This window comes from Paralichthys olivaceus, chromosome 21 (genome assembly GCF_024713975.1).
Source record: "Paralichthys olivaceus isolate ysfri-2021 chromosome 21, ASM2471397v2, whole genome shotgun sequence".
Taxonomy (NCBI): domain Eukaryota; kingdom Metazoa; phylum Chordata; class Actinopteri; order Pleuronectiformes; family Paralichthyidae; genus Paralichthys; species Paralichthys olivaceus.
This window is the reverse complement of record NC_091113.1, coordinates 6,905,617-6,927,713: the sequence shown is the minus strand read 5'-3', so window position 1 is coordinate 6,927,713 and position 22,097 is coordinate 6,905,617. Positions and strand designations below refer to the sequence as shown.

The 22,097-nt window shown below is 42.5% G+C and overlaps 1 protein-coding gene across 3 annotated transcripts in view; it reads right to left on the bottom strand.

The window, feature by feature from the left end:
* Positions 1-20,916, bottom strand: part of LOC109626880 (adenosine kinase-like) — a 97,219-nt gene extending 76,303 nt beyond the window's left edge. Inside the window, exons 1-4 of one of the 3 annotated variants that reach the window (XM_020083075.2) lie at positions 20,635-20,916; positions 18,308-18,382; positions 18,156-18,209; positions 6,161-6,239 (exon numbers count right to left, since the gene is read on the bottom strand). In XM_020083075.2, the coding sequence (XP_019938634.1) occupies positions 6,161-6,239; positions 18,156-18,209; positions 18,308-18,382; positions 20,635-20,684 (258 nt within the window). In that variant the 5' untranslated portion in view covers positions 20,685-20,916. Of the gene's footprint in view, positions 1-6,160; positions 6,240-18,155; positions 18,210-18,307; positions 18,383-19,134; positions 19,273-20,532 lie in introns of those variants that run through there. The other 2 variants (XM_069517332.1, XM_020083076.2) reach the window with 2 other exon arrangements.
* Positions 20,917-22,097: the final 1,181 nt, after the last annotated feature.

Genomic DNA, 22,097 nt, shown 5'->3' with positions numbered 1-22,097 from the left:
GGCAGGCTCTTTCCGTCTGAGCGGGCTGCACATCCCAGCGAGCTCCCAGCACCCCCTGCTAGATGGAGGAGGTGGAGTAGGAGGAGGATGTCAGAGCCCATGTGAAAAGAGGGAGCGAGCGAAGCACTGATAAGAGCCATTACTATTAGTGTCTGTCTGTCACCTGCTGTGCGTCATCCAGCCTTCTCTCTCTCCACATGCGCCCCCATCCCCGTCGCTCCATCCCCATCCGTTTTCCTGAGGCACATCACTTCAAATTTGCACTCACCTACACATTTTCCATCCTGTCACAGGTATACTCAGTTGACTTTAAAACCGAGCCAAGCTGCACTCTGAAAACTACTGTGAGCTTTGTTTCAAAACAGTTGTGAATTAGTGGAGGTGCAGACAGCTGCCAGCATTTATTCAGTAAACAAAATAGCTATAGATGAATAACTGAATTGGCAGAAGGATTCGCAATATTCTACACACACCGTTTCCAAGCGAACACAAAGCCTAATTTGGTATTTCATTTATTACTTGGCACAAATGCTGCAGCTCCTTAAACTTATGAACTCGGGAGAAATGAACAGTAATTGCAGTCTGTTCTTTATTTTCTTAAAACCTTTTTAACCAAATATTTAAAGCTGTTTTTCTCAGTTGCTATGCAACACTTCAACCACAAGAGTGGGAGCATGCTGAGAATGTGCCAAATAAATACTACTGCCACAGACATTCTGCGGGGAAATATGAGAGAGGGGCATCGTTCAATAATCATATGAAAATGTAGAACAGTTGTGGAAAATGCACAATCATCCTTTCATTCATCATTTGCTTGACCTGTGTAAACACAAGATTCCAAGCAATAGTTAATTTAATGACCCATTGTTTACTGTCTGAAAGACATCAAACAGCCACGTGAGCACTTTTTTTTCATTGCATGTAAATACAAGTGCATGTATTTAACCACAGAATAAAGCAACGTGTCAGGCGTACAGAGTGTCCTGTGCACAATATCATTCTGTAATTTGATGTGTGAAAGCTGCCAGGTATATAGACAACTGCCTGTTTCACAGGTCTTTTCAGATTTCACTCAGAGCTCGCCTGGAGCTCGGGCAATTGTACAACAGCCAAGCAAAAAGCAAGCAAGCCAATGGTGCAGCCTTTCTTCCTGAGCCGGGAATCAAGGACTTAAAGCAAGGACACGTTATGCAAGATATCACGTTCAATTCCACCGCCAGCCTCTGAGGCCAGATGATACACATTGAGTGAGTCTGTCTCTCGAGCCCTCAATGTTAATCAACACTCTTTCCAATGCATACTTATGAGTTACAATCTACTCCCCATGTCTTCCTTTTGGCAGCTTAAATTAAGTCGCAAATTTGATGGCAAATTAACTTCAACGGGGACGGTAATATGTCACCTATACCGAATCTGTGCCATTTCTCACCAGGGAAACTCAAATCGTGCCTATCTGAGGGGAAAATTAAATCATACAAATTGTTTTCATATGAAAATCAAATTCGAGGGAACAGACGAAAGACAGCGTAGCGCGGCGAGGCCATCAGCTGTTAACAAATCCGGATGTTGACAAAGCCATGCATAATTGCCCAGTCAACCTTTATCATTGTGAATACAGAGCTAAAGATTTAATGCACACTAGTATTAGTTGTGACACAAAGTCACAATACAGTTGAGGTGGGAGGAACACATGCTCAGACAGTGTGTTCTCGTACATGTGTGTGTAAATGGGAAGTGGATGTGGAACCAACAGAGATCTCCCCACTTCATCATTGAGTAAATGGCACCACAAACGTGAGTTGCGACTTCACAGCTGCCTCATGGCGGGTGACATTGAAGCCCACGCATGAACACATCACTCATCAAAGCGAATGAGCCGTTCTTCGCTTCCGCTGATCGTGGCGAGGAAAACAATGGAAGCCCCCCTCAAGAGCACACTTGCACACCTGGAAGGACGAGAATGAGTGGAGACGGGAAGGAGAGAGAAAAAATCCATTTGGTTTCATGCATCTCTCACAAGAGGCTTAACAGACTGTGACCTTCCGCTGCTTCGTAATGGGGGAAGGAAACGCCAAGACCCTGGTGCCATAAAACGGCTCTGAGCGGGTGCTAACAGTGGTTCTGCAATTAACCTGTCTTAAAACAAACAAGAGGCTTTTGCTTTAACAACAGGCGCATACTTGAGAGGGTTGATTTCTGCGGCGAGGAACTCAAAGGCCCACCAGGGTTCAGGTTTTAATCGGTCATTAGCATGCTCATTCCAGCACAGCTGCGCCGAGATCTATGCAGCTACAAGCTCGCTCAGTGTGATCAAAAACCAAAACAAAAAGGTCTCACGCAGATCCCACAAGCTAAAGAAAGGTCGGCCATCAAACGTGTCAACAGCCCTTCAAGTCTCTCTACAGACAAAGGATATTTGCCTTGACACTAAATCATAAAGGTTGAGAAGAATACAAGAGAAAAACAGAACGCAAGAGGAAAATACTGAATGCCCTCTTTTAGCATATAAGCACATCCTCCAGAAAGTTCAGGCACATAGTTTGAACACAAAGAGCTCCACTCTTTCTCCTTAACTGTCCTCTTTTCTCTAAGTGGTACCAGACGTAGGTATTTCTTCATTTAGCTCATTCGAATGGAGGCGAGCTGCTGTTCTTTATTTATTTAACAAAACGAGCTATAAAAGCCAAACATTAGGTCATGGAATATTTTCACCCGAAGAAATAAGTCAATGCCTTCAATGAGACATCAAACCCAGTTTAAGTATTCCCCTACAAAATATGAGCTGGTGAAGACCTCTCTCTAAGTCAAGTAGTGCTGAGGGGATTTTTTTCTGCTTCTCTAAATACAAGTTTTGAACAGTGCGGAGCACATGCGTTTCCAATTAAGAGCTCAGAGCCAACATCCAAGCCTGGGCCCCATTCACCCCTTTTCCACGATTGACCAAGTCTGAGGAAATGTTGAACAGGCATCATAACCATAACAGAGTCTGCAGATTTTTCAAAAGCTCTAAACAATAATTAAGACATCACAGTGAATTGATGATGCAGCGTTCAAGTGCCACACAGAATCTAAATAAAGAGGAGGGAACATACTTAATCATAACTTTTTGTGACACATTCACGATCGGGGCACTTACACAAGGCAATTTGTCCCTTTGGTGAACGGCTACAAAGACTGCTTACAGTGCAAAGAAGTAAAATATGTCAATGGTGTTGATTTGTGAGGATCATAATGAGAATGCACGGTTTACACGAGGCGCTTGGAGTAGGATCTACTTCCCTGGCAGCGGCAATAACTCCCTATGAGCCTGTCTCTGCTCAGACTTCAATCTCTGGGCCCCAAGGAGCTGTTGGAGGACTTTGATGTTCTGTCTAAATGAATTGACTTTGCTTCTTGATACAGCCCTCCAGTCAACTGAGTCCCCCCCACAGATTCTGTCACCTGTGATAAACACCATGCGTGCTCAGTGGTACCAAATTCTGGATCACATGCCCACAAAGCCCATCGTTTTTTTCTCTCTTCCCCTTTAACTTTGTAAATGACTGAAATAAATATGATTGTGGTTTCCCCCGCTGAACTCTATCTGAGGAAAGAGCCCTTTGAAGTGCGGGGCTGTATGTGAGCAAACAACGCTGGGCTGGTTTCTGTTACCTTACAGCTCCACAACATCCACGAGGTGAGCCTTTATGTCAGATGCCCCTTCAGGGCATAGTGTTTGGTTGAGCCTGGGCAAAGACAACAACCTCCAGCACACTTCTATCGTTGCACCCCCCCCCCCCCCCCCCCCTTTAGAATCAGAGCCAGGAAGCTCTGAATACAAGTCTCCTACTTCACTGACAAGATCTAAACAAGATCTAAAGCTTATTGCGGAGTGCAAAGCTAAAGAAGAAGTACAAGTGTGTTGATACATCCACCTTGGATCTCCTAGTTTGTGTGCTTTGAATATGGATAAGTTGTGACAGGAGTCGTAACCCATGAAAGATGAGATGAAAAAGCAATGTCCCACTGCTAAAGATAGCACAGAGCGCAACCAATTGACGACTAGCAAACACTGCTATGGATGATTTGAATCAAAGAGCAGGGCAGAGACAGTGGTTAGAGGAAAACAATACTTATCCATCTAAGCTTCAGCTTGGTCAATTCTCATTTGACTAAATCCAATTATCATTGATTCTGTATCTTCTCAAAGCCGAGGTTTAGGTTTTCCTTGATAGTGCAGAAATCTTAACTGGGATGAAGCGGAAGTATTTAACCTATTACAGCCTCCGATGAAGCGGCCGGGTTGCGGAGGAGAGTACAAGTTCCACTGACGGAGGCATTGATCTTCCCACACCCTGGGTTTTCCCAGCGTGTGCAGCGATTCCAGTGGAAATCCTCTGAACACCTCTCTCTCCTCCAGCGGCGATGGCGCTCCCGAGCAAACCTGCCCTGGATCGAGCATCTCATTTAGTCACCGGGCCCTTTGATGTGGATTCAGTGCTGCAGTGCATATCATTCCTGTTTGAAGGTTCAGCTTCCACAATACAGCAGGGTTTGAAGTTTCGCATACTGCAGGTGCTACAATGTGATAATCTGGGAGCCGGTTATGCATTATACATATTTCATAAAAGAACACCATCAAGTGAAAGTGAAATGTGGAAAAGTCAGCGCTTCAAGGTATATATTGACAGAAACTGTTTGTGAGACTTCTGGGTGTGGGACGAAAACACTCTTGAGCATTTCAGAATCAGCTCTACATCTCCCCTCTGAAGGGGGTAAATATCCAAATAAACAGAGTAGAATAACATTTGACTGGGGTGTACCGTGCCATTATAGGACCAATTTAGTTGACTGAATGCTTCTCTCATGGTGCAGAGGCCATGACGGCTCTTTTTCCAGAAAACGCCCCAGACTAAGAATCTCCTTCGCCATCTGATTTCCCAAAGGAGTGGATACGCACCTTGGGGCAGTTTCTTCAATGTCTTCTTAAATAAAACATGAAAAATCCTTGTCAAGGTCTATGTCTTAACTGAGGCAGACCCAACTAAACCCATGGCTTTAGCTGGTGTAATGACAAGACGGAGAAATAATCCATTTAAAAATCTGGGATTACAGTCTTCAAGGTTGTTGTAATTGACTCAATTGGAAAAGTCAGTTTTTAAAATTAAACTGCAACAAGTACAAAAGATAAAACGAAATAAGGGGAAGTTGTTGCCGAAAGAATAAAATCAAATTGGCAGTTACTGTCTGTGAGTGACTGAAGTTTATGCAAACGCTTCTGATCTTGATAATTAAAGAGTGTTTGTATGGAGGTGCAGTGCGCCGCGTCTCTTTTTAAAGGATGTTTACTGTCTCTAAAGCATGGAGATGGTGGCAGCCTGAGGGGGCCTGCCTGCTTTCTTTTCCCTCCCTGTGTATCCATCTTGTGCTAAATACACACTGAGACACACATATATACGCGTACATACACAAGCGCATGTGTACAAATCCAAACTCTACACACTGTACTGGCATGTACAAACAAAAAAACCCACACGCATGAGAGAGAAAGAGAGAGAGAGAGAGAGAGTCTGCGCTTTCACAAACATCAGCCTCTCAATTAGCTTCTGCTCTCATTTTTTCCTTGGAAGAGTTCTTTTTCAGCTGGATGCTTTTCTTTTGTTTATCGTGAGCAGACCAAAGCCTTATCAGCAGCTAATCACTGCATGTCAAATTCACAGACTCGCTGCAGTCACTTAAAAAACACACAAAAAAACAAAAGCGGATCTAGTGAATAATCTTCTCAAGTTCAGATTGCCATTTTAGATTTGGACAATCACCAATTTCTTTTAGATGCTGAAATCTGTCTCACAGCCAGGGAGTAGATCAGCGTTTGTTTGATATAATTTGTTGTGACATGTTAATTGCATCTACTTGTAATTCTCTCTAATTGATGTTTGATATGTCTCAGGAAATTAGGCCAACTAGATAACACCGCAAATATTATGAATCCCTCCCGCTTTTCTCTTTCCATGGCAGGTCTGATGAATTCACAACACCTAAAACTGTAATGTGTCAACTTGCTGTGCAGCTATGATCTGTATTCCCAGGGCTGCCAGGCTGACAAATCTAAGGTTACAAGCACACCACTGTGTATTCAAAACACATTCAGGCGCACTGCAGAGGGCCAGAGGAGACTAACCTGAGCAATCTTCACTGAGTTCTGGGTTGAGCCACCAGCGTGATATTCAACTTTGTTCCTCTTGACAATTTCTTCAAACCTGGAATAAAGACAAGGACAGGTGTTGTTACAGACAATGCTGGCTATAAAACAGTTTTCAGGTGGAGGGCGAGGTTGCACGGGTGAAAATGTCAGAAGGAAATATCTCAAAAACAATCAGATGGACTGACTGACAATTTAAATACAGACATTTGACAAATAATAATACTACAAATAATTACACTCAAAAGAGAACAAGAATGTAATATAACCCAGACTTATTAAGACTCAGAACATATAATACTAATAACAATAATCATTATTATGCTAATAACAATACCACTAATAATAATGCTGATAAGAATAAAGATTTGTATTAGTGTAGCACCAGGTTACGCAGCACAAAGTGCATTCAAAATAGAATTAAGCAGGGATAACATAGCATTCTAAAATACATTAACTTCACAACCTGCTAACATGCAAACCAGATATTATACACATCCATATTTTCATATCACATTCTGTGTTGTGTAGTTAGCATGCTAAGTACTAAATACAAATTTTGCGCTTAATATATAACTTTCTGAGTCTGGCTCAAAAGAAGTGAGCAATGCTGAGTTTTGTTTGTTGGGATATTTTACCACAAATGTAACAGGAGTTGAAAACAGGCAGCTTGGTAGCTTTGTCTATACATAGATGTTGCTGTCAAAACAATATTAAATCAGGGTGAGTAGTGAAAATCATCACTTATATTAGATTATATATTCATTCATTTTGTTCATCATCATTTTGTTTTTCAGGGAATTAGTTAGTTAGATAACTGTGTTTAGGGAACGAGCACATCTGATTAAATGTTTGATGTCTGAACCATGCAGCGAAGTTTAGAAACGACTGTAACAGACTAAACACAATGAGTCAAGACAACACACATGACATTGGGGAATGGGAAGTAAACAAATGCTGAGTTTTTCAAACACAAACCAAAAGGAACACTCTCGAGTCTGATTCTATCTTTTTTGTATTTTCCCATCATACTGCCATTTCAAGCATCAATAGCTCCCGTGCTTGTGCGTAACGTGATGCAAAGCCGGGCTATGCAGCGAGATAGAGTCTTTATCTGGGGAGCTGCGAACATGAATAATGTGCATTCTCCACGTCGCTCACACAAACAGCCTCCCAGGGGGCAGGCTATATAAACACGTCCATTTTGCTAAGGAAATTGACCCAACTGCAGTCAAGATGATCCGACACATTAGGAGGTCCTTGACTCCTTTTTTCCCTCAACTGTAAATTGAAGACTGTCCATTTGTAAGTGTATTTACATCAGGGGGGAAAATCCAATGAGATGGTAAATAGTTCAAGGTGCACCATAGCATTCCCACAGGCGCTACGTGCAATTCCACCCTTAAATTAACTGAGTGAGAGGGGTTGTTGAGAAAATGCTTGTGAGTTATCCCAGGGGGTGGTTGTTATGTAAAGGCTCCGCAGCACAGTGCCAATGCTTTCCCTTTTTAGGATTAAAAAAACATTTTCAAGGGAGGTGAAAGGTTGCACTTTGTTCGGGGGTGGGGGGGCTTTCAGAAAAACTTGAATTTGTTGTGTCTGTTGTATATACCCGCCGCAGGGTATAGTAATCTGTATGCAAAGTGCACCGTGGCTTACCAACATATGTCAGCCAGGGGTGTACAACCTGGTTTAACTAGGCATGGCTGAATTTTGAGCAAGTGTGAAAGTAACCTTTACTGCTTCAAAGAAAGTCTGCATATCATGTCTCAAGGCAAGGGGTCTACCCAGGGCAGAATGTTCCCAATAAAGAAAAAAAACTTTCCATGCAAGTGGAAAATATGCTAACCGGGAAAAAAAAATCCTTCCTGAGACACCTGTTATGACTTCTTGACAAAGGAAGAATTTGAGGACTGTGGGTGTTTATAACATGAAGGCAGCCGAGGGACTCCAGAACCCATTTCAAATAGACACATAGCTACTGAGGATTTTTTTTTCCCTCCCTAGAAGTATTTGCTCCACCTTTCAGTGCAGACAGCATGGGGCCCTGCTCCTGGACGCCTCGAAAATCCCATCCGAAAAGGAGCAGCTGCCTCGAGACCTTTACACCCTCAAACATCATGTGATCCCATAGTAGTGACACCGTAAAAGGCCCCCTTGGCCATTTAGGGAGAGAAAATCCCTTTCCATCTACTGCAGTCTGAGCTCCCTCGCTGATGGGAGGGAGCAGAGAAAAAGAAATTGTTTTGAACAAAATGTCCTCAGCCAGTAACCTCCGCTTTTCAAACCCAGCGGTGTTGTTCATAGAGCAATTCCAGCTATGCCATACATACTGTTAATGCATGGACAGCCCGTGTTATGTAACACGTGGCCCTGACACATGGTTAAATACCACTCTCGACTAAAGGCTCTGTGCTATTTTTCAATTTCATACCTTCCAATTTGAGACTAATAGAGGCACTTATTTATTCAGCTTAAATCAAATCATATTCAAATTAGCCGAATTAGGCTCTTGAATACAACATTTGTATTCAGAGAACATGAGCGTTCTCCTCGACAACTAATACCGCTACATCTCCCCCAGTTTAGCACATTCAAACTGTTAGGGCCAATCTCACAAGTCAGAAACATTGTGTTGTTTACATTCCTGGAGTCGGAGCCCCCACCGCTGATTCCCATCAAGGGAAATATGAGAGCTTTGAAAGTACGATGAGTGTTCTCTGCCCCGAGTGACTCATGAGTTCCTCTCTCGCCTCCCCAAAAAAAGCAGAGGCAAGTAGATTATTTACATGAGGCAATAATTCAAGATTTGCTCGTCTAAGTCTCTTACATGGAGGGCAAGGCGAGCCCATTTACCCAATCCCTCTTCATTCCCCTTTGATGTTAGCCTATCTCGATAAGACCGGATGAGTGCCCTAAAATCCCCGTCGAGTGATTTCACAGGAAGAACAAGTCTCTGTTAATCAATGGCTAGATTGGATCTGGATCCTCGGGAGTGGTCCGCCTGAAAGTCCTCCCAAGTGTTTGAGTGCACACCAGGGTAATTCATCGCTAATGATCACCGCGGCACCCACTCTCCTACGCGCCGTTCGTCTGTATTTAATTGCCTCATTCACGTTTAAACAGCTTACAAATCACAAGGACAGGCAGGGAAACATGATCAAACGGCCCCTATCGCTAATCAGGGGAGGGCAAGGGAAGAAGTGAGAGGACTTTGCGGCTCTCCTTGGGGATTAGGAAGGAGGAGGGCTGCACAGGAACAGTAAATTGTCTCTGCTTCAGCTCCAGCAGGCAGGTACATTTAAACAGGCAGATCCATCTTTCTCTCTCTCTGACAGAAGCAGAGAGAAGGGGCAATACAGCTAAAAGGCTTCAGTAATCCCAGTTTCAACACAAGCATCTGGTGTGGAGACAGGTTCCACCATTGATTGGATCCCCCCCCAATCAGTGTGTGCATCCTACACCGAACCTTCCTTGGTAGTCTGGAGGCAGTACAAGGCCTGATGCACAGTAATTGTTTCAATAGGTCAGGCGCAGGAAAAACAGCTCGGGGAAGTGATGAAAGGGAGATGGAAAGGGTGAGGAATATTGTTGTTTTTCCCCCCAATTAAATTGTTTGTCAAACCCTTCACAAAGGGTTACGCAGTTTATCTGTTTAAAATCAATACGCTCGTCTCACTGTGAAAGCTTGTCCCGACACAAGACAGGCCCATTAATTATTCTGTTCTGCGCGCTATCGCTGTGCTGCTCAAGGTTGAGCCTTATCTTTTCTTATTTCAAATCAATAATTATCTTCTACCGTGCTCGCGTTCCCCCTCAGAAATAGATGTGCTTTTCATTCAATGCCTGTAGAGTCTCTCGCTCTCTCGCACTCTGTCTCTCTTTATAGCAATCGGTGAGGAACGCAGAATGAATAGGACATTCTTATCAGTGGCACATTAGAGCAGGATGGGAATAGATGGCGAAGAATGAGGCGCATAAAAGTACTGAACACAAATGAGTCATGATTCAAACAGCGAGCGAGGCCTTGTTCCCATCCTCTGACATCTTCTAATAGACTGCAGTAACGGATGAATGTTGATTTTCACAAAAGCATTACGATATCGCCATCGTTCAGGTGTCTCTATCCATTTGGGTAAATCCCTATTTAGCTCAGAAAACCTGCCTCGGGTCCCTGGGTGCAAAAAAAAAACCCACTACGACTCTTTACATGAGCCTTTTTTCATTATAGACTGGATGCACAATTAATGACTGCACAATTACATGGTCATGATGGGTGAGTAATTGCATTAGAATGCAGAAACAACAAATGTGCATCCCTTTAATAATCGGCCGATCCAGCAGCAGCAGCAGCTCATTTGTTGGCATTAACCGAGGACCGCTGTTTGTACTTAATTAGGCTGCACTCAAGGATTAGGCGAGGGGGGGGGGGGGGCAAAATCTGGTCATGGCGGATGAGTTCACATTATTTCGTCTAAAATGTCACAGGTTTTTGGCTTCGCGCTGCAGAGGGTGGCGTTGTTTGTCACACTGCGCTGTGTGGATGTGGGAGAGGGAGTGCGAGAGTGAGTGTGTTTGTGCGAGGACATGAAAGAGAGAAAGAGGGACACGTTGAGGGAGAGAGTGGGAAGAGCGAGTGTGTAAGCAAGGATGAGGCTTCTGGTGTTCTCTTGAGGACTGAGATTTGAAGCCCGAGCACAAAGCCTTTGAGACATTCCCCTTATCTCAGAGGTTGATACCAGGATCTTGGTGATTCAGAGCGCTCCGTGTGAATAATTCCACCAACACCCCCGACTGCGGGGACCATATGGCCCAGTGTGAACTTTAAATACACAGGGAGTGTTGCCGCTCACCAGCGAGGCCTCCCATCTCTACCCCCGCACAGGCTTGCTGTGGAGAAATGATCAGCACAGACAGCACACTAACTAGCCTACATGTATAAGGTGCTGATACCATCACTGGCTTTTCCTGTGTGGCTGCTGGGGAACAAGGACGACTAAAAATAGCCCTGAGGATGCTGTTCTGAACTGAACATGCTGTATGTACTGGCTGAGACACCCACATTTTAATTATAAAAGGCTCTTTAAAAGGGGGAGTTGTAGGGAGAGGAGGGGAGGAGAGGAGAGGGGACGCCCACATGCACAGAGATGTGGATTATGTTTTTTTTTTTTTCCAACCCCCTTTGACTTGTGATGTTTCCTTCTGGCACCACCTGCTGGCTGCCGCCTCCAACCAGAGGGAGACATTTGTAGCTCCAGCAAGGACGAGCCTTAATTATGATTGCATCAGCCGTCTCTTATAATGCAGCATGTATGGCTTTGACTGCGGAGCAATGTGCCCTGCATCTACAGGAACACAGCGGAACAAGATGGGAGGGGATTTTTTTCTTCCCCTTTCAATTATTTGAAAAGTTTTCTTGTTTTATAATTCAAAAGGTCTAGATCCGCATTCCTTACAGTTGAGTACAGCTCTGGTGAGCATGTCACATTTATGCAAGCGTCCCAAATGGTTGAATTCATGTGTATCAATAAAACATAAACAGCGGCGTGGTTGGCAGCTGAACATGTTTCTGATGTCTCAATTACCAGTTGAGTGCCATTAATCTCTGCGCTCTCTCTTTGGCTCAGAGGTCGGCTGATGGATGCAGGCCCGTGACCTTTGCCCTCGGCGGCAGAGGGAGCGCGCCGTTCCCTCCCAGTGGGCCGGCGGAGGTGAGTTTAAGTACTGTAGTACAGCTCTCAGCCTCAGCAACAGACAAGGCAAATGGGAAGTTAAAAAAAAGGGGGGGGGGGGGATAGTAATGTGTCTACACACTCAGTCAAGCATGAGTGCATCCAGTGAAGTGGCACCATGGCAAGCACATGCAGCTTCTGCACGCATGCTTGCACGTGAGTACACACAAACACACACACACATACACACACAGCAGAGTGTTTTTCCCCCTCACACACCAGGATAGCTCAGCCGGGGGTTTCTAGCACTCACGGTTCACTTCGTTATATATTAAAAACATAAAACTATAAAAAAAAAAAAAAAGAGGGGTAGAGTCAAGTGTGTTTACAGAGCAGAATCTATCACACGCACACCCAGGAGCCAGAGTGTTTAGCATGTACTCAGTGAGAGGGGCCTTTGTTGTTTTCCTCCCAGTAAGCAGATTGAGCTTCACGGCAGCAGCAGCAGGGGTGTGTGAGATGTACACAGACAGCGGGGTGTGCGAGTGGAGAGGCACCTCCACTGATCTCCTGTGTCGTGTGATGATGTGTGTGTGATGTGTGTCTCAATCCAGCGCTGATCCCCCTGAGTCAGCCCTGTCAGTGATATGAGCCTCCCACCCTCTCCCTCTCTTTCTCTCTCTCCCTCGTTCCCTCTTCCCGTCGCCATCGGGAATGCTAATAACAAGCCAGCCACTAACACTGCAGCCCTGAATTATTCATGCAGCAGAGGGTCACACGGCATAATGAGGAGTTTACTCTCATTCTGGATGCGATTGTGACGCTGCTAATCTGCATTTAGCACACAGAAAGAGAGAAAAGGAGGGAGGGAGTGAGGGGTAGAGAGCGGGAGAGGGAGGAGGAGGAGGAGGAGGAGGAGGAGGATGAGCGCTGATGAACTTAATTGCTGTGAGCAAACAACCTCTGAAAAGAGTCACGCCATCATCCAGAGATGAGAAAGTAAACAATTAATTATCATCGGACAGAGGGAACCATAAAACAAATGTTTGAACGGGAGTAATATTCACGAGCCAGCTGATCTTTCCCCCCCCCCTCAGAGGTGACAATACACTTTCAATAACAATGACTCACTCATTTGACACTAATAATCATTAGCTCTAATATGATGTGGTTAGCGAGCCCAGGAGGGATTGGGTGGCTGGTGTATTATGAAATGCTGCATTCACTAAAAACACCCGTAATGCCTAGTTATCCTGAAATAAAATGTCTATTTGCCCACATTATAATCTCCTGCAGAAAGAGGCGTGTTTTCATTATGTTGACATGTTGTTTCCTTGAGGTAGAAAACAGCAGGCGACTGTTGCCTCCTGCTGGCCACAAGAGGTACATGCCCCATTTACTGCAATTCAAAAAGTGGAGAAATTTAACGATGAGAAAAGGGAAAAGTCACAAAACCAAGTGGCATCCATTCATAGCGCTTATCCTTTAAGGGTTACAGGGGGGCTGGAACCAATCCTGACATTGGGCGAGAGGTGGGGTTACACTCTGGACAGGTCGCCATGTCTAAGACAAACAATTCACCCCCACACGGACGATTTATTGTTTCCAATCAACCTTACCCCAGTGTGCATGTCTCTGGACTGTGGGATAAAACACCAACACAAACACGGGGAGAACATATAAATTCCACACAGGAAGACCAGTCAAAACTAGAAAAGAATGATTGCCAATTTCTTTATATGATGATACATGAATTGAAGAAAGAAAAGGACAGGACATTTTGTTAATATAGCCATGTCACAATGATTCAACCCTACATAAAATTGCTGTTTTTAAAACCTTCCGCTAGTTTTATGGCCTAAAATTGAGTTAAAACATAACAAAGCATTTGGGAAATCGATAACATCCTTAATTTGCTGGATATATCATATCAGTCTCCACAAATCCATATTGGTTGGGCTCTAATCATGTGAGATAAATACAATATGCACTCCCATGCAAACACCATTATAACCCTGCACGAGTCAGACTAGCGTTTCAAGCCACATGATGGTGGCAGTGACTACAAAGAGTGAGAAACGTCCTACATCGCTACATGACAACAATACATGTGTGAGCGGTGCAGAGAGGAAGTCACAGACATTGCTTTGGTTAATTGGTTTCCTCTTCTACCCTCAATTCAATACACTGGAGGCTTCAACTCAAAAACCACCACGGAAATATCATCTAAATAAAAGCAGATACACTGCAACACCTGGACGTTCAATGCAACATGACTCACCAATCACTAACCACTAATATACTGACAAGCAGCAGCTGCCTCACATGCACGATTATACTGTGATTTATGAACTGAGTTTGGTTGGAAGTTAGTTTAAAAGATTTCTGTCTGTATTTTAGCTTTTATTGGATACTTGGTATGCAAATGGGGTGAGAGTACAGTTCGTGGTTGGAAATGCAACAACAGTCTGGGGCCGGAAACGGAGCGGGGACATTGCGGTTATATGGTATGCGTCTTAACTACTAAGCAACGAGGACACTCAGGAAGTCAGTGTTTTTGCAGCGGAGCAGATCCTGTGTTCGTTCTCATGAAAGGAAGAGGCTGGTGTCTTTCTTTGCCATAAAAACAAGACCAGCTGTGATAAATCTTTAGAAATAGGTCACATACATACATACAGTATGGTTTCACTTTTTAAAAGGTTCAGGAGTGTCTCTAAACAGCTGGGCACTGTAGTTTCCAGCAGATTTATTTCAAACACGAGTGCATTTTCAAAGGGACTAGCTGTGGATCAATACACATTTTGTGCGCCTACGAGTATTTACAGCAGCAGGATGTGCACGTGGGATTGATTCAGAATGAAACTACATTTTTATTGTCACACAGTGCAAAGGAGTGGTTCAGTGCTGTGTTTTAATACTAAAAAAATGGAGCCCTTTGGCAAAGAGAAATAAAATATGTATGAGATAAGTTATTACTATTATTATTATTTCATTTACAACACAAAATGCAGAACATATCTAGTGTTGACATTTAAGCTGCAACTAATTACTATTAAAATTTTTAAAAAATTTGTTGTCTTGATTATTTAGTAAATTCCCTAATTAATAATGTATGCATGTGTGAATGCATTAATCTGATGTTTATTTAATGAAATCGAAATGAAAATGCAGAAAAACCACCATTTCAATTTAAAAAATCATATTTGTGAAAACTCAAAGATTTTGTCAAACTAGTGTCATAATTTATTAAGAAAACCAGTAAATATTCATATTTACGTCATAAACACTGAAATTTTTTTAAATTATAAAGTGAATCGATTTTCCAAAACTTTTCGAGGCTTTACTTATGGCATCATATTTTAATTCATAAGGATGTGAGTCAGAGACGAGGAGGGAATCCTCAGATTTGAGGAACTGTAACCACTGAACGTTTGGCATATTCGCCAGATAAACGGCAAATGCTTTATCGATTATTTAAACAACTTTCTTTTGTTTGTGAGAAAAGGCATCAAAAGCCACTGCTGAGACCTGCTCAGAAAAGAAACACACTTCGAGTCCCCAGCCGGTACTAACAGGGACGCTGATGGTTCCTTCTGTACAGCAGGCAATTTCTCAGCCACAACAGGATTATATGGGCTCTGCTGTGACTAGATAATTGAATTAAGGCATGGCCACAGCGCACTGCATCCAATGATCTCTCCCCCACCAGGGTGATAGGGGAAAGAAATGAATCACGTTACACTGTGTAGATTCATAAGCACAACAATAGTGTTAGCCGCCTCGGCTTGTAAGTCTATTGTGGCCTTTTCCAGTAATGATGTTATTTGTCACAACTCTTCAGCCCGGTTCTTCCTCATCAGCCGATCAACGACCTTGTGTTTGACCTCTTTGGATTTTACACAGAGTGTTTTCACTGACCACACAGTCAAGAGGTCCATATCTCAGCATCTACAGCTCTTCATAATCCATACTGTATTAAGTTAAAAATCCCACACGTACATTCAGATATGAACTGACAGGCGTGATGGCGATGAGTGCTGCTCTGTGTGTGTGCAGCATTGTATGCATTGAAATGCATTGTGCAGGGGAATTAAGCACCATGTTAATCCTGCCCTGACCTTGTGTAGAATGTGGAGGGAACGGTGTCTGTTGGGCTAAAGATAACACCGCTGCCTTTGTGCTGGAGGAGAACAACACTGCTGATGATGCTGCTTTGTGCCGCCGCTGCTGCTGCCGCTGCCGCCCGAGGTCGCATGTGTCCCTTTGTCAAGTAACAAGACCTGACAAGGAAGCCTGTTGTAAGGTGCAGACGATCTGACGCACTGATTTGTCTTTCGAGAGTTTATCCACTTACCTGCTGTTTTAATTTGACTGTTATTTCCTCTGAACTAATGGATTCATAAGCCACTACAGCAGAAATGATTCCCTCTCAGGTCTCTCATTAAAACATCAAACACACCTTCAGTAACAGACAATTATTCAGCTGCATCTGGATCCACATCTGCATCAAACTACAAACAGATAACAAATAACTGGCTTCTTGGACGAGCTCACCTTTAATTCAATGTCGTTTGAAAAACTCTGACATGTTCTGCTAATAAGCATTAAAAACGAAAGTCATATTAAAGAATTTAACAGCTATAATAGATTTTATTTCACAGTTGAATCAATAATATAATATTAGAAACAATAACTGAAGAACGTGTGTCTTTATACACATTTTGTAATGTACTCAAAATAATAATAATTCTTTACTGTTGTTGAAGACATGTTTTCGTATAATACAAATAATGCCGTCGTTATATCACAGTAAATGTTAACGCAATTACCAGGGACGCACAACGTGTCCAGAAGGTCATTGTCTCTATCTGCAGACTGATAAATGTGTGTTCATGGAAATGAAACAGCAGCAGTCTCTTCTAACACCACTGCAGAGGTGCCCCCAGTGGAAAACAATGTGGTTATCTTACATTCAACAGATAAGACTTGTTGTGCTGGTTGATGTGAGAGTGTGGAGCAACAAGGTTGTCGTTCTCGAGCATTTGGCGACAGAAAATGCCTGAATAAAAAATAAAAAAGCACTCAACTGCCTGATTGATTCACATAGGCTTTGTTTTCTGTCCCATTATTTGCAGGTTACTCAGCAGGATCCTTCCAAAAGTTATTGATACCTGATGTAAAGTTAAGCCTGCAGACCAATAAACAATGATTTCCGGTGCAAAGCTGAATCCTGGATTTTTACCTCCACCAAAGGGGCTAACGTTTTCATTACCGTTTGTTTGTCAGCAGAATTACGCATAAGCTACACAACCGATTTTATTGAAATCTGGTGGAAGGATGATACATGGGCCAAGAAAGAGCCCAGGAACTGTTGGTGCACATCTGTGAGAGGTTTCCCTGGAAATCATTAATGGATCTTTAAGAAGAAACTTGAGGCACATTTAGGGAACTGATATCTATGAGTGTGCAACTTAAAAACTTTGACAGTTTTTAGCCTTTTTAGTCTTGTTTTACCACCTAAGTAATTATTAAAGAAAAGTAAATCATAATTTTCAAACAATTCAAAAACGTTCAATATAAAAACATGTATATATGGAATATGCAATTTACTTACTTTAACCCCACCCTCATCCCTCTCATCATCATCAGACTTACAGATATTTTACTTTTATAATGTCTGTAGTAAATTTAAAAGAAAAACTCCCAGAAGAGACACCATGTGTGTGACTCAATCACTCAAGAAGAAACAGGATGTCAAATGGCTGGTGAGCAATCAGGGCTCCACCCTGTGTTAATGCGAGTCTTTTTTCTGTTCATAGGCCAAGTTTACCTCCCGCTGAATTTAAAAAGAGCAAAGCACTGCGTTGAGCGACACACTAGCATGTTTTCGAGGAAGGTTATAGTATTACTGTTTGGCATGTGCTTGCAGTGTGAATGAGGGAGGGTCTGGAACGGGAATGTGCATGCTTAGCAAAAACTCAGAATAAATTCCCTGCTGTGAGCACCATAGAATGTAGATAATATATAAGTATTTACTAATTAGCTTAAAGCAGGAGTAAATCCAGAGACATCTTGGTGTAGTGTAGTTTGAAGTTAATTCAGCAAAAAGAAAAATGTGGGCGTGTGGAGTTCGGAGGCTCCTGGTTACAGAGGTCTAATTTATGACTTGGCTATTTTAAGCACAGCATGCAGTGTTAAAATGGTAGTAGTGGGTATAAATGACCGGTGTAGCCCTTATTTGGTCCCACATCACGTTACACAAGTGAAGCATGTGGTGGTGTCCCAGTGAAGCTCTGACTCACAAGGCTTTGTGCTGGTCTTCAGCGAGGATCTGGTCGTTAGGCTTCAGTCCAAACCTTTAAGGAAAACATGAAAAATAATAAAAAAGTGAGAACGGTTCAGTAACGTTAGAGAGAAATGTGAAGATGCAGTGGAAACAATCTGCTCCACTTACTTGTCAAGGAAATCTTTGTCCACAACAGCTGAAATGTCCAGCAAGGGGTTTCCCATCCCAAAAAGCGTGTTTTCACTGCAGGGGGACAAAAACACATTGTATTAGGAGAACTCCAACACATTAGCCGAAACAAACGACCCGCTGTGACACAGACGATCATCTGCTCCTGATATGCTGAATTTAAATCAACTCTGACCAGAGACGATCCCCATGTTTCAGGGTTGGACTGAGCTTCTATCTCTGGTCAATACAAAAACACATCAGACCGTAAAGTGGCATAAACATTTGAAAACACACACAAGCCTGAAACAGACTTATGAATGGATTTTTAATCACTTTGGAAGACATGACTCGTCAGCTCGCACTGAGAAATGTACAACTGCAAAGGATTGAGTTACTCTTTCCCCTTTTAGCAGGCTCTTCAGGGGCCATGCAAACTCTCTGGAGGACTGAATGACGTGTCAAAGACGGAACTAGAAGTAGAAATTAAGCATTTCTCCAATTGACCATAACATGTGGAAATTTTCAGCAGCAAAGATGTCCCAGTGGTCAAAGTCCACTCCAGACTATAAAGAATGTTTCTCTAAAACTAGGTTCCCCAACTTTCTCTAAAACACAGGAGAAAGATGTGGCGACGCTTAAGAGCTAATTGAAAAAGATGGAGTTTTACATCCTCTACAACAGAGATGTGACAGGATACAGAGTCAGAGATCATCAAACTAAAAGTGTGACACCACCAGTCATTTCACTGAACCCACTCACACTCTGCTTCATGATCAAACAATGACAACATGGGATTTCTCCTCAGGTGGATTTTCTCCTCTTACCCTGCAGTTGGCATGACTTCAGAAAACTCAGCAGCTCGACCTGATGATGAAATGAACTCAACTTTCTCCACCTCTCTGTCACAGCAACGTGCTTCTCACTCCAGGAACTCAAGCTGCACTTTAACACAGAGCTGATTGGTTGGCTGAGCGAGCAGGCGGGCCTGAGTAGCCCCCCAGGCACGTGATTGGATACACATGTCAAAATATTGTAATACGATTAAAGCCCATATTTAGTCCAATGGGAGAAGAGGAGAACACCAATACTATCAATAAAGTGATTAAATAATAACGTCTGTATTCAGTTCAAACACCTGAGTATATAAATATATTTATGCTAAGGTCTTAATTTCACAACTGATCATGACAGAAAATATTGTCAAGTTTTGCAGTTGTACATACATTCATTATACAAACCAAACAAACAGCATCAGATCATGTGTTTGACTTGATTTTGCAGCTGCTCTATATGTAAAATGTGTGATGAATACACATTTGTACACATTCGGGTTAACATGTTAATGTAGGTAAATAAGTTCTGATATGCATGTAAGTTGAGGAGAGACACGTTTCGTATATTCGTGTATTTAAAAGAGCTTTTATAAATGCAGCACGTTGTTGCACCTTGCTTTTTTCTTTAAAGAAATTCAACCTGCATTCATGGAACATATTTTCCTCGTAGCCACATTTGATCCTATTTTTATCTTGTCAGCCAGATATCACTCCATTCTATTTATACAAATATTACACTTGTACATCTGTTTATCAAAGTGTGGGCTCGTATACATGCTGTCATGCTTCAGAACGCGTGTATCCTACAAAAAGGGGGGTTTCAAGTTTTTCCGATTTTAATATCTGCACGTTTTACACTTTGTCATAATAAAAAGGGGCTTTTCCTGAAGTCAGTGAACGCCGCAGTGCACTGTTTGCAGCGGCTCTGTGGAAATGATCAGAATTATTATTAGATATCTTTAATAATCACGTATTTCAGAGAAAACACATCAGGGAGTTCACAGTTCAAAGCGTTTTAAATGAGCAGCGTGATTCATTTAACTCGATGTGTCTCTGCTTCCTGTTTCCCAGCCTCTCACGCTCATGTTCATGGTTTAACTTCCTGTTTCTGTCAGATCTGCTCATAAACCCCTTAAAAAAACAAACCCCTCCATTTTAACCTCATTCAAACAAACACGCTGGAGTTTATCTCTTTTCAAGAAGAACTCCTGTCACGAGATCATGAACACTTCCTCTCCTCTCCGCTGCTAACTGTTGTTAGCATCGTTAGCACGCACACGTAGCGCCCTGTAGCCTTCGTGCTAACGTTAGCTTCACTTCGTGTAACGTTCAAATGTTCCGGTGGTTCGGCGCCTCGTCGCGCTGCGCCTCCTCCCGCAGACAGCTCACCTCAGCCCCGCAGACCGTCACGGGAATCACCCGGTTAGCCACAGCGGCTAACGGTACACAGTCACGCCAGCACACGGCGCTAACAGCGGAGGCGGGAATTACCTTAACAATGTTTTCCTCCCTGTCGACGTGTTTGGTTCTTCCTCCGACATTTTTAAAAAAACACCAGTCCCGGGTTTGAGGAGGCTGAAGAGGAGGAGGAGGAGGAGGCTGCTGCTGCTGCTGGTTCTCCCCACACACAGAGGAGGATGGTGGTAATGGTGGTGATGGAGAAAGTGATCCAGAGAGAAATGAATGATTGAATCCAGGGAGGCAGCAGAGTTAACCGGTTACGCTCCTCCAGGGTGAGGCCATGTGCTTTCACAGAGACACAGTTATTATCTCATCTTATCTCTGAGCTGCTTCACCAGGATAAAGTTCAAAACCTTAAACCACAGAAAAATAAAAATGCAGAGTTCATTAATATTTAACCAGTTTCAAGAATTCTGACTCATATTTCTTTTGTATGTATGTTTTAATTTAATTCATTCAACAACACAATTTAAACACAAACACAAAATCTCAAGTGTTGAATAAAAAAGAGCAGAAAGATGAATAATCATATTTAATCTGCCCCTCAAATAATAATGATAGCAATAACCTCAATAATAATAAGGATAATATAATAATAATGATGATGATAATAATAATTTCATTCATAAAGCACCTTTCATACACAGATTCAAGTTGCTGTACAGGGACATTGAAAAACCAACACAGAGACTAAACCCAAAGAACAGTTTGAAATCTGAAAACACAGTTTATGATATGATACAACTTTATTGTCAGTTTACACTGAAATTCATTTTGCATCAACATTTCACACACAATTACACACATGACAATGTTTCAATCATATTACATCCATAATAGATAGAACTGTGTAAAATTATAATAATAAAAATGGAATGAAATACAATGACAGTAGGAGCCTGCAAAATAGCTTGGTTGAAGGTACTTTAACTTTTTTAATTTTATTTAATCTTCGCTCTGTCACTACTCTATTTTTGCTCTGTCACTACTAGTGCTGTTTGTATTAATTATCAAATGTAATTAATTTAATTGTATATATGATGTACCCCTGGTTCATCTGACTACACGTATTCAACTTCTTATTTTTTAAGGAACATTTCTTCCATCACTATAGTAATGTTCAAGTTCAACTGTAGGTGTCACTGTTCACCAACTTCATTCTGTCCCATTGATCACCCACAGCCACACTGACAGCCACACTGAATAATAATAATCATGATCATATATTATTATATGTAAGCTAGTACTTTGTTTTTATTTTCATATTTTAACCCTTTTAAATAGACAAGAGGAAACACAGGTTAAATTGACACAGGGAGAAGCTGGTGTCAGCCACGCCCCTTGTTGCCGAGGCCCGTGTTTGATCAAACATGTAAACTTTACTTTATTCATTAGTTTTAAGTTTATGTAACTTCAATGACAGCGTCTCCCTTTCACTGCAGCCTCACAGAGCCGCTCTGTCCAGACCGGGCAGAAGTCTTCAGGGACAGCGA